The sequence below is a fragment of the Cyprinus carpio genome, chromosome B16 (assembly GCF_018340385.1).
Source record: "Cyprinus carpio isolate SPL01 chromosome B16, ASM1834038v1, whole genome shotgun sequence".
NCBI lineage: Eukaryota > Metazoa > Chordata > Actinopteri > Cypriniformes > Cyprinidae > Cyprinus > Cyprinus carpio.
This window is the reverse complement of record NC_056612.1, coordinates 16,629,090-16,644,280: the sequence shown is the minus strand read 5'-3', so window position 1 is coordinate 16,644,280 and position 15,191 is coordinate 16,629,090. Positions and strand designations below refer to the sequence as shown.

At 36.4% G+C, this 15,191-nt stretch overlaps 3 protein-coding genes across 5 annotated transcripts; 1 reads left to right on the top strand and 2 right to left on the bottom strand.

Annotated features, from left to right (window-relative positions):
* Positions 1-797: 797 nt before the first annotated feature.
* On the bottom strand, positions 798-2,283 carry acbd7 (acyl-CoA binding domain containing 7). Its single transcript, XM_019119985.2, has 4 exons — positions 2,128-2,283; positions 1,385-1,502; positions 1,222-1,284; positions 798-1,048 (listed from the first exon to the last, which is right to left on the bottom strand). The coding sequence occupies exons 1-4, from the start codon at positions 2,137-2,139 to the stop codon at positions 975-977; spliced, it is 267 nt and encodes an 88-aa protein (XP_018975530.1). The 5' UTR covers positions 2,140-2,283; the 3' UTR covers positions 798-974.
* Positions 2,284-2,968: 685 nt separating this feature from the next.
* rpp38 (ribonuclease P/MRP 38 subunit) lies at positions 2,969-4,356 on the top strand. Of its 2 annotated transcripts, none has more exons than XM_019119099.2 (2): positions 2,969-3,125; positions 3,218-4,356. In XM_019119099.2, exon 2 carries the CDS (start codon positions 3,231-3,233, stop codon positions 4,059-4,061), a length of 831 nt encoding a protein of 276 aa, XP_018974644.1. In that variant the 5' UTR covers positions 2,969-3,125; positions 3,218-3,230; the 3' UTR covers positions 4,062-4,356. The 2 variants fall into 2 exon arrangements, with proteins under 2 accessions (XP_018974644.1, XP_018974646.1); XM_019119101.2 differs by having other exon boundaries at positions 2,980-3,125; positions 3,215-4,356.
* On the bottom strand, positions 4,179-15,152 carry nmt2 (N-myristoyltransferase 2). Of its 2 annotated transcripts, none has more exons than XM_042741115.1 (13): positions 14,864-15,152; positions 13,325-13,448; positions 12,424-12,541; positions 12,199-12,343; positions 11,187-11,305; positions 10,992-11,083; positions 10,765-10,881; positions 10,451-10,621; positions 10,225-10,333; positions 9,903-10,073; positions 9,642-9,809; positions 9,296-9,433; positions 4,179-5,872 (listed from the first exon to the last, which is right to left on the bottom strand). In XM_042741115.1, exons 1-13 carry the CDS (start codon positions 14,949-14,951, stop codon positions 5,852-5,854), a joined length of 1,581 nt encoding a protein of 526 aa, XP_042597049.1. In that variant the 5' UTR covers positions 14,952-15,152; the 3' UTR covers positions 4,179-5,851. The 2 variants fall into 2 exon arrangements, with proteins under 2 accessions (XP_042597049.1, XP_042597050.1); XM_042741116.1 differs by having other exon boundaries at positions 13,325-13,457; positions 14,864-15,151.
* Between the last annotated feature and the right edge of the window lie 39 nt (positions 15,153-15,191).

Here is a 15,191-nt window from a genome sequence, read left to right as displayed (position 1 = left end):
TTCAAATATCATCAGCCACGAATGTCATTAAATTTTCTCTTAGGAAAACTCAATTTGACATAAAACATCCATTTCCATGAAAAATCCGAATGTGTGACAAAAATAAATAATTATTTTGTAAATAAACCATATCAAAATAATCTCTTAATACAGAAAATATGTTTATCTTAAAATGTATTTAAGCCATTTTTTGTTATTGAACTTTTTAATACCTTAAATGATCCAGACAATAATGATGGTCACAACACTGACTAGGCTATATATAAAAATATATATAAAGGATTATATATTGGATTATATATATTACCTGGAAAAAAGTTTTATAATAAATAAATAAAAATAAAGGGAGAGAGAAAGAGAAATAAACTATTAAAGAACAACAAAAAATTATTGAATAAATAATTAGAAATTAAATAATAAAATAATAAAAATGTTAATTTAAATAACAGATTAAATTACTGGATTGTTGAAATTACACCTGTCTGATTCACTCAAGAGTTCTCTGGCATCTGTTCGCGAGTGCTGATTTTTCCCTGATTTGGCAACACCTTCAAGTCCTGGCCTTGGCAAGATTTCCACATCTTGCATTCTGTATCCGATCCAAAGAGCTGTTGTGATGACTACGCTTCAGTGAGCACACTGAGAGGACAAAGAATCTCTTTGTGTGTAAGGGGCACAATTACTGGTCCTCAAGCCTGAGGACTCAGCTAATACTAATGAAGCAATAAAAAAAAAAATAAAAAAAACCCCTGCAGATTTTCATATTGTGTTAAAATATATAAAATAAAGAGAAGAGCTTTATCATATTTGACAGCTTTATTTAATTACAAGATTATATTCTTACATCTTTAGTTCTCACCTGACTTGTAATGAGACAGAGTTCAGTGGTGTCTCTATGAAACCAAGTGATTAGTGATTAATGTTTTAATCATAGTGAAACTTTAATATCTACTTAAAGTCAATGTTTTCCCCAATCACATTCCATACTTTTCAATGGCTTCCTTGGCCAGGGAAATGTAGGCATTCATGGCGTCTTCATTTGACATACCTGTTGGAGAAAAGAGTGAGGATAATATGAATCAAGCCATCATCAGAAACATTTGAAGAAAGGGGCTCATAACTGTAACCGAGTACAAACAAGTGCAAGTACATTCCTTTTAATTGCTCGAAAATAATGAAAATATTAAGGGAAAAAAAGCAGGATAAAAGTTTTTCCCTTACCTTTCCTTGAATTCCATGCCTCCCATTTGGCTTTCCCTTTCAAATCCATTGTTCCAGGTTTGTCTGCACAAATCAGAACATACAGATTTGAACTATTAGATCTAAGCCTCAAGCTCAGATGTATGGTTTAATACAAATATCTATAATGGGCAACAACAATTACCAGTATTAATGTCCCCAACGATGGCTTGCTTGTAGAGGCCGTACAAATCCAGCAGCTCTTGGTCTGTAGGTCTGGTCTTCACTTTCTTTACGTTCTCTGCATATTGCTCAAATTCAGCCTATAGCCACAAAGATCATGATTAAAAAAAAAAAAATCCCTGTGATTCTATAACAATATTATTATGATCTAATGTGTATCTGCTTATATTGGGGGGGGGGGGGGTCATATTCTGTAGCCTGAGCCATTTTGTCGCATTAAGCACATTCTTAATCACTATAAGCATCATGCATTATTCTCAGACTGTACGCAGCCTATATAATATACAATATATGGGTTGGCATTTGAGAGACAGGCTTTCTCAAGTCTGATTTATCAACTACAAGCCTTTCATATTAAATGAATTGTTTGTGGATAGCATATGCATGTCGCGCAACTTTTTGCCAGTGCAAGAATAAAGGACAACTTGACGAAATGCATCCACGAGCGCACATCCAGAAGCTGCAGATGATACAGCACAAAAACGATCCTGATATCTGGAATGGATGCGTAATTTGCGCCCGAGCACACGACGAGAATAAAATCAGCTTTTGCGTGTAAGGCAAAATCTAATGCAGTATTATAATAGGGCTTGTAAAATCCTACCTATATATCCACCTGTGGACTCAAACGTTTTGTTATTCATGCATTATAAGTCATCAAAAGCAAGGAACGTGGAATTAAAAGAAAACAGTGCAGATAAATACCTTCAAAGTCATTTTCTTAGGCGAGGACTGTGCGGCTGGGCGCGTCAGCGAGAGCGTAGCGTAGATGCGCTGATGAATAGAGTTTACGATGATCTCCAGAGCGCTGCTGCGGAGCTGAGCGCTGATTGGCTGATGGGACGTCCGAGGGAGAAACCCAGTGAACCTCGGTTTATTCTGTTTCAATGGTGAAACAATTCATTCCAGCATTGTGCCTTTAACTTTCACATGCAGCTTTACGTAACACGAGATCCAGAGTTTTCCCAAAAATCATATAAATGGGAAAATGATTAATTGACATTAATTGACAGGGTACCCACTGTTTGCAGGTATATAAAAAAATTAAATAAAAATAAAAACCATTGGAAAACAACATTTCTGTTTCCTGGTTATATATCAAATATAAACATAAAAACAAATCAAACAAAGCAGATTTTTTTAAAACCAAGATTTAGATATAAAAATGTATTTATTAAGGTAGCTCATATATTCCTTTTGTCTTTTTTGTGTGTATTTAGATCATTTTTTTTAGTAGACCAAAAAATGAATGTTACAATAATAAAACAAAGTGCTCATCAATATTAGGAAAAACAAAACAATAATGCGGCAAAATAAAATAACATTTAGATACAGTTTGTTCAGAAGGGTAAATTCTAAAAACTTTTGAAATCCAGTGAACCTTTATTTAATCAGATTAACTAATACCAATAGTTATATTTATATCATTAATAATAGTATAAATTATATAGCCTACTTTGTTACTTATAAAATATTTATTAGCTAAATTTGTGAATGGCCTGTGGACGATATCCACAACAGCTCTGCGGTTTAAAAGGACAGTCTGCCGCTAGATGGCAGCGTGGATTTCAGAAAGCCTAACTGATTTACTGTGTGACCACAGAAGAAGACCTTCAAAAACAACATGTCTGCGCACGGAGAAACGTGCACACGCTTTGAAAATTAAAACCTGTATAACGGGTGATTTCAGGCTATTTTATAAGGTTTGTATAACTGCTGATAATTATATAATGTAATGTTCCATGCTTCATTGAGCTTATTATAATTATTAATGCAGAATTTTGTTTAAAAGCAGGTTTCCAGAAAGAATGTCTACCCCAGCAAAAGGAGCAACGAAGAAAGAAAAAAAGAAGCACATACCAGTGAAAACTTCACTGAACAGCCCATACAGCGTTCACTGGAGTCCACTGGAAAGAGAACACAAGCATTTCATACTGAACACACTTAAAGTCAAACTATCCGCCGTTGGGCTTCAGAAACAACGAGTCGTTAGGTTTCGCGAGTGGGGAAGCAGAAGAAGGTCAAGAAAAAAAGCATCAAAACCCACCGAGGAACAAAAACCAGCTCCTGAACCCGCAGAGAGCGTACAGACTCCCTCAAAGCCCACCGAGCCGTGCTGGAGCAACCCGGCCGTGAGGAAACAGCTGGCCATCGGCATCAACGAGGTCACCAAAGGCCTGGAGAGGAATGAACTGAGTTTGGTGCTCGTGTGTAATTCGGTGAAGCCAGCACACATGACGTGCCATTTAATCCCGCTGAGTAAGACGAGGTCGGTGCCCGCCTGCCAGGTGCCCAGTCTGAGCGACACTGTCGCGGGGCTGCTGGGTCTCAAGTGCGTCCTGGCGCTGGGATTCAGACGCGGCACCGAGGTGTTCGAGGATGTGGTCCGCGCCATCACGCCCGTGGTTCCGCCGCTCAAAGTGGCTTGGATCCCGAAGGATTCCACAGAGAAAGCCGAGGATAAGCAGAGCCATACAGGACAGGGGCAGAAGAGGAAATTAGAAGAAATGTCGGATGAAGCCACTGACGCTTCTCCTTTAATCCTCCAGCCTCTAAAAGTGAAGAAAATCATCCCAAATCCTACGAAAATCAGAAAACCGAAAAAGAAAGGAAAGCAAAAGTGCTTATCGGCTGTTTAACCTGTGCTCCATGAATGCACGTTAATACACAGTGTGTTTGGACAAATATGGATTAAGTATATTTATATTTTCTTAGGTTTATGTAATCGTTATGGAAAAGAAAAAGACCGAGATGAATTCTGTTTTATATTTTGGATGCTTTTATTCAGTCAAATATCCATGCTGGTATACCTTGATGTATATTTTTGACAATTAGATATTTGGGTGGCCTCTGTCATGTTTGACATGGTGCTGGTACTTATTCCCATCAGTTCCAAACTGCAATGGAGTTCAATAAAAATACTGTCTTCAGAAAGAGAAAGCTGATCATTTAAAACTACACAATTTAACATTTAAAAAACAACCTTTCTGAAATAAGGCAAGTACTTCGGGTGTTCTCACAGTAACCCACAAGTTCTTAAACCATACAGATTGGAAAAAAAGTTTCATGCTCATTTCATACAGCAAGCCTTAGAAAAAACATACGCAAACTGACATTCTCAAAAGTGCCCTGGACGTTATTGAATGGAACCACCAGTTGAAATGTGGAACTTTGAGAGAAGTACCTTTCTTTTTAAGCATGTCTGGACAAGCGCTTATTTAAAAGCATATTGTAGATTCAGATACATTAAAGCAAACCATGACAAGATAAGCTGTATTAACAAAATCAGCTTCTGCTGTATAATAACGTTCACATTTCATTACGCCTCACCAGTGACTGTAACTGAACAGCAAGCAAGCTTTCCTGACCGCATCACCAAAAGCATTAGGAGAAATGCTTATATCAAAATAACAATGCACACACGATTGTTTAACTCTCCTTGTGCTTAAGTATAGCAAGATTTCCAGGGCTTGATCCCAAATGCACCATTTGAACGAGGTTATGGTTTGACTGCAAAGAATACTGACAGAACAAAGAAGAGCAAGAATAAAATGGAACATGTAACTTAAACACAATTCTAAATATCAGAATTGCTTTACTAAAACTATAATAATTTAAAAACACTAAATGGTAAAGAACAGAAATGGGTGGGACAACGAAGCTACTTAAGGTGTGACGATCATGTCTTCACGAAACAAAAATGAATTCACACTCAAAATTATAAATGTTTCTTTTGGACACAAAAAACCTAAATAAACATATTATTCTTAAAAATGCACCTCAGAGCAATCTGGTCCTTTTATAAACAAGTTGATGTTGTGCTTCAAAATGCAATACATTCTTCCACACGTTAACCATTTACACTCCCCCCTCCCTCCCCTCGCACAGACAGCAGGAACTCCAAACGGAATATGACTTTAAAGGCAGCTCCATAGAAAAGACTTTGGATTTCGACCCCCGGTTCCTGTTCCGTTGTAAACCTCACAACACATAATAAATATCTGGCATTAAATGTACAGCTTGCTAATTCACACAAATCATCACTCCTTCATAATACAAAACAAACGAACAAAAAGACAAAAACAATGGGATTAAACTGTAAAGAGGATATAGACTGCATGTTAAGGAAAATAAACAAACACTGTGTGTGTGTGTGTGTGTGTATTTATGTTTGTGTGTGTATACAGCTTGTGGATGTGTTTGACCTTGATAAATGTTTCTCACATTCTCAGAGAGAGAGAGAGAGTCAAAGACAAAGAGAAAGGAGGGGAGACCCCTCAATAACTGTAACAAGACCTAAGAGAGCTGCACAACATAACTCATTCACTTTGAATGGATGTCAGTTATTCCTCTTTATATTGACTATGTCCAGGTCAGAGAATTTAAGATGGACCTCTCGATCAGTCTGCATCCAACACGAAGCAGCCAGTTACTGTAAAACAAGGCCAACCTGGGGAGAATGGAGAAGTGAATTAAAACACACTCCAATATTTTAAATGTTAATGACTGATTAAAAAATAATGATTATCATCTTGTCTTTAACATTTATGTAGCTTACTTTATATTTAAGAAATATTTAATTACCGGTACTAATATAAAAATATATACTGCATAGAAATAATGTGAAACTTTTCAAGCTGTGTTATCCAATGTTATCACTATTAATGTTGGAGCACTGCAAAACTGAAATGAATAATAATAATGAAAAAAAAAAAAACAACCCCTTATCTACAAGGTAGTTTGTAAGGTCACCCAAGCCACTGAAGTGTTTTAAAAGACTTTACATACAAATGTTTCTTTACCAAGCATTTAACTATCAAAGCCCACTGCTGTCTTAAAAAAAAATAAATGATGAATAAAATCATTTAAAATAGTACACAATTATGACAACCGAATATATACAGTAGTCAACATTTGAAGTGGATCAAAAGTTCAAAGTTGTTCTAAGACATGAAAGCATTTTGGTTTTAGGTTTTAGGACAACTTTGATGGAAGATTTTGATCCACTTCAAATGTTGACTACTGTATGTATATATATATATATATATATATATATATATATATATATATATATATATATAATATATATCTATATATATCATAAAAAACCCATTAGGGATGTCAAATTTCGATTATTTCCATGATCGATCGTCGTTTAAATTAACGATCAATTAATCGATTAATCGTTAACTATAATGCTGCAAATCTATTGCAGGCACGCAGTCACCGGCATGACAGGATGTGCAAAAGCCACACACACACACAAAACGCTTTCTCACTTGAATTAAAGGGGTTTTAGTCTGAATAAAATGCTAGTAGCAGGATTATAAAATGAATAGATGTGATTATGATGATTTCATAAAATGAAGAGAGCGCGCCATACTTTTGAGGTAGCCTAATTTTACTTTGTAGACTGTTTCCTATCCCGCACGGAGACCGCTGCACACGCCTCTTTAAATGATTTTGTGGTGCTCGTTGTTGTATTTTAAAACACAATTGGAATGTTTTCAACTGACATTATGGAATTTAAAATAAAATTATCCCAAACGTAACTGTGGCGCGCGTGTGGCTGTGCAGTAGTGAACTGCTTCCATCGGCGCTGCTGCAGCAAAACACACTGTTGCTCACATTAAATATTTTTATATGATTATTAGGCCTATGACCAGTACTTAATTTGATCCTGCTGTATTCTGTTCTAGAAAATGTGTGGCTTTTGCATTCCGGTAGGCCTATTTGTTTTTAAAAATCTGGCATACAGTGCATTAGATAGTGACAGTGCATGTGTGCAGACGAGGACGAGCGAGCGCGGCTTTGGCTAGATTAATTTGGAGGTTATTGCTCATGTCTCATTCGGCACAAATCCAAATGTTTCCATATTCGCAATGTGTTTGAATATTAAACTATTATTTATAATGTTAACTAGGCTTGTACGCATTCGCATATAGACGGAAATCATCCTCTTCATATGAGGAAAAACGTCCTTGGCATAACAGCAGAGTGAACCGGTATAAGGTCTATTTTAAACTGATCAGTATAACCTTCTAATTGACTATTTTATTTTGATAATGAACAGACTGCGATGTAAGTTTGAATCGCTAGAATATAAGTGTGCAGCAGGCTCCGGCGCGATCTAAACAGCTGAGACATAAAAAAAAAATTTAAAAAAAACTTTTCCGCAAAAGTGTTTACTTTCATTTGTGCGCACTCACAATAAAAACAGAAGATTTGTGCTCTTGTAAAATAAAGCAAACAAAAAGAATGCGTTGCCATCCTTTTTTTTCCATGAACTTATGGAGCGCAGCCACACTTCTGTTTTAAATCCGTTATCTTACTATTTAAGACGGATATATTTCGCATATTTAAAAAAAAAAAAGTGTTATTTTTATGTTGGGCCTATTACTTATATAGGCTATACATTTTCCTTAAAGCATCCCATTTTGTCCCAGGGCTTGAGAACCTGTGCACTAGTTAGGTCCATGCAGAAACTAGTGAACGATGGCGTCATCGTTTAGTGACATCATGCTCCGGGAAAACGTATTGTGTCGGTCACAGCGCCTTTTAATCGCCGTTTTGAATCCAGCAAATATTTATTTACAAATTATAAGCTCTGATTATGACAAGTGTGGTATAAAAGCTTTGTTTATTAGAGGAATAATAGGATAATGTTAGATCGCGACCATGCTTTGGATGCGCTCGAGCCCATAGCCTTAATTACGCGGCTTTGTTCTGGTTTGCCGGTTAGTCACGAATTTCCAGAAATTCAATAACATATAGGCATTGTTTCTTTTCCTAAATCTTCACAGTCTAACCCTCTAATTTCGCAGGTTTATTTTATTATCTTTCACTTTTAATAACTGTTTTCGCATCTCTTACTGTGGTAAACATGGGAAGGGAAATTAAAGATTTCATGAATTAGGAATTCGTTCGATTTATTAATTTGTTCCCTTATTTAGTTAAATCATGGGTTATTTAGGGAACAAAATTAATGAAACATGGACAATTGCCACAAATTAATAAGTCGTAGGAACGAATTAACAAGTAATAGGATAGCCTTTCTGTCCTGTGTCCCGCAGCCCTGCAAAGCGCAGGATATGAAACAGTTATTTGGGGAAATGATTAGTTACTACATTTCTATTGCTTTTTATGTTGAAGAACTTTTATGTTGTTTCTATTTTAATGTAGGCTACTTTAAAGTTTAAATCACATTAAAGCTTAATTTGTACATTGTGAATGAATGATGATGCTTTTATAGCTACCGTCACTGTCACTCACAGTGCTCGCACGTGTTCTGCGCATGAGCCGCACGCAGCCCAACATTAAAGCGGTTAACCGACCATCGACAGCCTTAATCGATTGCATCTCTTATCGACAATTAATCGATCATCGATTAATCGCTGACATCCCTAATATATATATATATATATATATATATATATATATATATATATATATATATATATATATATATATATATATATATACATATATATATATATAACACACATACAGTATATATTTTGAAAATGGTTACATGTAATTACATCTCTATATTTATATTAATGATTTATATTATAAAAATATTTTTTATAAAAATAACATTTCTCTGAAATATATACATGCATTTGTGTGTATTTATATATACACGTACACACACACATATTATATATATATATATATATATATATTGTGTATTTATATATATATATATATATATATATATATATATATATTTATATATATATATATATATATATAAAACTTTTATTTTGGATGCGATTAATTCCAAATATATATATAGTTTTAAGTAGAGGTTAAGCATTAAAGCTGGGATATAAAGACTTAAAAAAAATAAATTAAATTAAATCTATCTTACTTTCTCTGGGTCCATGGGAGGGCATTTCCAGTTGTACATGTAATACTGCAGGTTACCATCACCAATCCCAAACTTGAGCTTTTCCAAGAAATTCTTATTGTCCATTAGATCCAGCGCATTAAAAACATCAAAACCTTTCTGATGTCGAGAAACATCCCCCACAAAAAGAAAAAAAAAAGCGGGAATATGAATTACAACATATAAAGGCATTTATAATACACATATACTATATATGAAGATATATGAGACATACAATATATGAACAAAAAATAATTAGTCATTAGTCAACAAATCATTAGTAATCGTCTTAGATTAACAAGCTCTTTTGCTTCTGATGTGTTTGTACCTGTTTGGCTAGGATGAGAGCATCATTCATCAAGTCTATGAGTGGCGTCTCTGTGTGGACATTGTAAAAGGAATAAGCGGCCTTCAGGCTTTTGTGCTGTGGATGATGCATCACTGTGGATGGCAGGGTGTAGAAACTGATGAAGTCCGTTAGCATCCCGCCAGAGCCCTTTCAAGAAAGCACAATAAGCAAGTAAGAATATGAAGATATACATGATTAAATATGATCAGCACATTTGTAGATGCATCTTGCCACGTGTACCTCGACTACATAAGTGTCAATGATGTTCTCCTGTGGTAGGAACCAGTGCTTCACCTCCTCTTCCCCCATGACAGGCCGCAGATGGAACTGGCTCAGGTGTTTCTGCAGCAATGCTGTCACCTGCTTCACATCCCCATCTCCCATCGTCCTCAAACCAGGAGTACGAGTGCTCTAAGGAAAAATACAGAACAAATAATAATAATTACCCAGAATTAAACAGCATATAGGTTTGAAACAGTATAATGGTGATTTCTGGATGCACTATTCCTTTAAGAGTATTGTTTCTGACAAATATTTATTTTGAAATGACAAAATGGCTTACATCAGGTAATCTGTATAGCTTCATTGTCCGTTGTAGTGTCATATTTCTGCTGAGATGGGAGAACTTAACCTCCACAAGCTTCCTGGGGTTTAGTGAGCGATGCCAGTATCTGTTAAGATACAAATAATAGGATCAACCTCACCGAAATGCTTAAAATTAGCATCTAATAACATAAATGAGAGTAATTAACATAAACTGATGTAGCAATCCAGTTAAGATTTGGTACCTGCATGTAGACACAGGTTTGGGCAGGACTACACCAGCAGTGTATACAGCCTGGAAAATTCCCTCTAAATTGACCCGCCGCGTGATCTCTCGGATTAGTACAGGGGCGACACGCTTTGAGCGCAATTTTTTATGCACACACAGGAAGTTAATCTCCACCATCCTCTTCAACCTTTGGATGCAAAGAGAATTAGTGCTGTAGTAAGAACTGGAACAATGAATAATTCTCTAAATTTACAAACACAATTGGTAAAACCTGCTCAAGAGTTTCAGGCTTCTGGTGCAGGCACTGATGTGATGTGGCCTGATACTCACGTGTCATAGATGTGGATGTCAGCAGGAATGGCACTGATGAACCCAACCAGCTTCTTATTGGACGAGACCCTGACACCACAGTGCCACTGGGGCAGCCAACCCGGGGGACGTAACGCCCTAACAGTGAAAGACAGCAAAAAGAAACCGTCACACATCTCACCCTGCATGCCGTGCAATGCACTACACTGAAAGTAGAATATGATGCAATACATCAAACAATTACTTACCATTTCAGAAAGTTAGGAGAATAGTCAAATCTAAACATGTTGTCATCGTCCTCAACATAATTTTCATTCAGCAAAGTGTATAACTCCTTCAGCTACACGGGAATAAGAGAAAATACTATGATTTTGTATACACAAGGCTATTTTATTTTTAAATGAAAAGCAAATACAAATTATTGTTTTCATTCATGCACATACCACTTCAGCATTGCTAAGGTCCAGTGTGTCCCACATGAAGCCCTGTGGGAGGGAATATGGCTCTTGTCTGATATTTTCTTTATCCGGCTCAATTGGCCCATGAGTTGTCACCACCTCATCTGCAAAGAAACAGAGGAAGCTCTTTAAATCTTTCAATGCTGTTTATCTAGAAATAACATATAATTGTAAAGCAGGGATTCTCCTTTTGACCTAAAACATTTTCTTAGATTTTAGATGATTTTTTTACTTTAAATTTATATAATTATACAAAGGGTTCATGAACCCCAATTTGGGAAACTCTGGTGTAAATGCTAATAAACAATCAACTAGTTATTATTACAAAATATATCCTACCAGGACGAACAGTGTCCTGATGCACATCATAGGGATTTGTACCTGCCGGTCTGGTCTATCTGACTGTACATTATCAAGCTAATTACACAACTACTTAAATAAATACATGATGTGTATTTTTTTTTCAAATATTAATACCTTTATTCAGAAAGGATGAATTAAAAAGTGACAGTAAGACATTTATAATATTATAAAACATTATTTCAAAATGCTGTTGAACTTTCTATCCATCACAGAATCCTGAAAGAATTTACCAGTTTCCACAAAAATATTAAGCAGCACAACTATTTCATAAGCACCAAATCAGCTCATTAGAATGTTTTCTGAAGGATTATGTGACACTGAAGACTAGAGCAACGGCTGCTGAGAGCTATTTTAAACAAATCAAATAAATGCTGCTATGGTGAGCATAAGAGACTTGTCTGAAAACATGAAAGAAAATCCTACAAACCCCTAACTTTTGAACGGTAGTGGAACTAGACATCTTATGCTTGTGCTTTCATTCATGATGCTGAGACTGTATTTTCTGAATAAACCAAAACTTGATTTGCTTGTTGAATACAACACTGTTTAAGGATCAGTGTAAGATTCTCTTTAAGGATTTTCCAAATTATTTACATTTGCAATCGAACACGTGCAGAGGTTACGTATGACTTACTGAGTTTGGGCACGGGTTGAGTGTCCCAGAACTGGTACTTGTGTTTTGTGGCCTCATCTATGTTTTTGGCTGGACCTTGACACGTGGACAGGAGCTCCATAGCTCTCTGAATGTCCTGCAGTTTCTGCATTGGGATGGCAGGGTTCTGGGACAGGAACAGAGGGAAATCAGCTTTTTTTTTTTTTTTTAACAAAACATTTTGATAACACTATACAGAGCAGGAACCTTTATCTCCTGAGAATCAGAGGCAGAGTCAGACTTGGTTCCTCCTGAGCTTGGTTTCTCCTTCTTTCTCTTCTGTTTCTTCTTTTTCTTCTTTGCACCAAGATCACCCCCAGGACTCTTAACAAAACCACAACACCTTTCAAATGCCAGATAGACCTTACTGATGTGTATGAGCTGTTTATGGGATTCAAAGACGACATAGGTGAAAGTGTCAATGGGTTCCTGTTATAACAATAGCCTGGAGGGGGACTGCCGGAGGAAAAACCATAAAAACAAGTGTCAGTCTCTTCATGGAGCAAGGTCAAACTTCATAAGGCTTTCCTGAGGGATGTAAGTCTGCCTGACAACAACAGACAGTCATCATCCTCGGTCCTCTAGCTGACAAAAGATGCTCGACTGCAATGCTGCTCACTCAGCTCATAAAGAGGATCAAGCGTGTTTGTATTGTTCAGACACTCTAATGAAACCAGGCGGATACTTTCCAGTCCTATTATGTAAATATGAAGAACAATTGCAACTTAAAAACCAAACAGACAAAGAAATGTGTTTAGAAATATAGTAGAGAAGCGCCTGGAGGACTTGTCTGACTGCTGAGCTCAAATAAATCCTTAAACATTAATATCGAGCTAGCTACGGCTAACTACTTTGATTCAAACGCTGTATAAAGTAATATAGACACTTATCTAGACTATTTTAAAGTGTTTATATATACCGCTACTCATCCATCATGCAATTAACGAGCTATTATATTAGCCGACTGGTTTAAATTGCACCAGTTCTCCTCCTGGTTACCTGGTTGCTAAGCTAACCGTTTGTTTACATCTCTAGAGCAGTTAAACGGCGACGGTTTGCCGCGGCTGATCCTCGCGCATACCGCAGCTAATCTTTAGCACGTGCTCACCCCTGCATGTGCTCATTTTCCTCCTCGTTGTCTCCGTCGATGCCGCAGGTGTCCTGGTCGTCCAGCTCCAGGCTCTGCTGGCTGGCCGCGGACTCGCTGTCCTCCGCCATCATGGATGAATGTGCTGCAAATCCTCACGACAAAACCACGCAATAAAAACCACGGAAAACAGCACCGTCTACCGATTATGGCCACTAATAGCCCGTGAGAGTGTAAATGGAGACGAGGACAGATCAACGTGATGATGTATACTTTTAAATCCAAATATTTGGTAAATAGATTGTATTAAAAAATAATAATAATATTGAAAAATAAAAATAATGTTGTATTAAAACTGTTTGGACTAGAAGTTGTAGGAAGATTGTGACTGTATCTGATATAATTGATCGTGAGCGTGAAACAAATGGTCAATATTAGACTTATTTTTATTTGACAAAATGTGTAATAGCCTATCAACAGAGCTGGGTAGATTACTTACAAATTAGTTAAGTTAACGTAAATTTTTTAAACAGTTTCCCATATGGTAAAAGTGAAAACAAAACTTTATTTTGAGGCCTTTAGTGACATCTGTTCCCAGCTATCTTAGAGACACCAGAGACTTTCTTCAGTGTCTGTCAGTCATAAAAAAATCTAGATATACTTGCTACAATGGATGTGACCTCTTTATACATTAACATTCCCCACACTGAGGGTCTTTTGGCATTGAAATATTTTCTTGATCTACACAGTGATGATGAAGGTCTGCCATCCAAATTTATTGTGAATATGGCTGAATTAGTTTTGACAAAGAATTGCTTTCTTTTTGAGAACAAATTTTATCTACAAATTGAGGGCACAGCAATGGGTGCCATGACCCCTGACTATACAAACCTATATCTCGAAGATCAATATATATTTAATAACAGTCCTTTTATCAATAATTAGGTATTGTTTAAAATATATATTGATGACCGTTTCATCATTTACAAAGGTTCTGCTGGTGATTTTTGAAGTTTTTGCCTTATATATGAATTGTCTTAGGTCAACCACTAAGTTCATCATTTGGGGACAACAGACATGAATTTCTTGGACACAAACATCTCTGTTATCAATGGTCAATTTGTATCTTCTCTGTATAGAAAAAAAATCTCTTACATGCAAGGAGTGCTCATCCCATATCTTTGAAAAGTGGACTGCCGTATAGTCAGTTTATGAGACTTTTTCACATTTGTTCTAACAGGGATGATTTTGAACCCAAAGCCCTGAACTTATATAGTGATTTCACATCTTGGGAATATCCAATCAAGTGGCTAGATACTGCATTAGAAATATAGCTCTTTGCCAGATGATACCATCTTGACCCCTCAAAATAAGAAGTTTTCTTGTGTATTTAAATCTACTTTTAGTCCCTTGAGTCCAGACATCAAAACAGCAATCAGTAATCTATGGCATATCATACAGAGTGATTGTGATTTGTCAGGCCTGTTCACTGATCCACCTCTCTTTGTTCACTCCAGGCCTCCAAATCTACGGGATAAATTGGTGCATGCAGATACTCACATCCCCACTCCTGGGACCCCTCTGATGCCCATGGAAATTTTCCATGTAAGGATTCTGTTGCCTGTTCATTATTTAAAATGCAAATCATTTACACATCCACAAGCGGGTAAAATTTACAAAATTAAACAACTGATCACATGTAAAACGTGCATTGTGCACTAGAATTGTTGAGCATATGAGTGCTATCAGGAGACAAGATCACACTTCTCCGATTTTTCATCATTTTGAGTCTTCAAAACATTATTTTTCTAATTTCACATTCCTAGGCATTGAGAGGGTTCTCTTGCATATTTGAGGTGGTAACCGTGATAGAAAATTGTTACAGAGA

Coding starts and splice junctions, on each gene's coding strand:
- acbd7 (XM_019119985.2), bottom strand. Junction 1,285..1,384: donor CGTTGGGGACATTAATACTG/GTAATTGTTGTT, acceptor TGATTTGTGCAG/ACAAACCTGGAACAATGGAT. Junction 1,049..1,221: donor GGCATGGAATTCAAGGAAAG/GTAAGGGAAAAA, acceptor TTTCTCCAACAG/GTATGTCAAATGAAGACGCC.
- rpp38 (XM_019119099.2), top strand. CDS start 3,231: ATGTCTACCCCAGCAAAAGGAGCAACGAAGAAAGAAAAAAAGAAGCAC.
- nmt2 (XM_042741115.1), bottom strand. CDS start 14,951: ATGATTTGCATTTTAAATAATGAACAGGCAACAGAATCCTTACATGGA. Junction 11,306..12,198: donor TCAACCCGTGCCCAAACTCA/GTAAGTCATACG, acceptor GTTTCTTTGCAG/ATGAGGTGGTGACAACTCAT. Junction 5,873..9,295: donor CTCCCATGGACCCAGAGAAA/GTAAGATAGATT, acceptor CATTCTCCCCAG/GTTGGCCTTGTTTTACAGTA.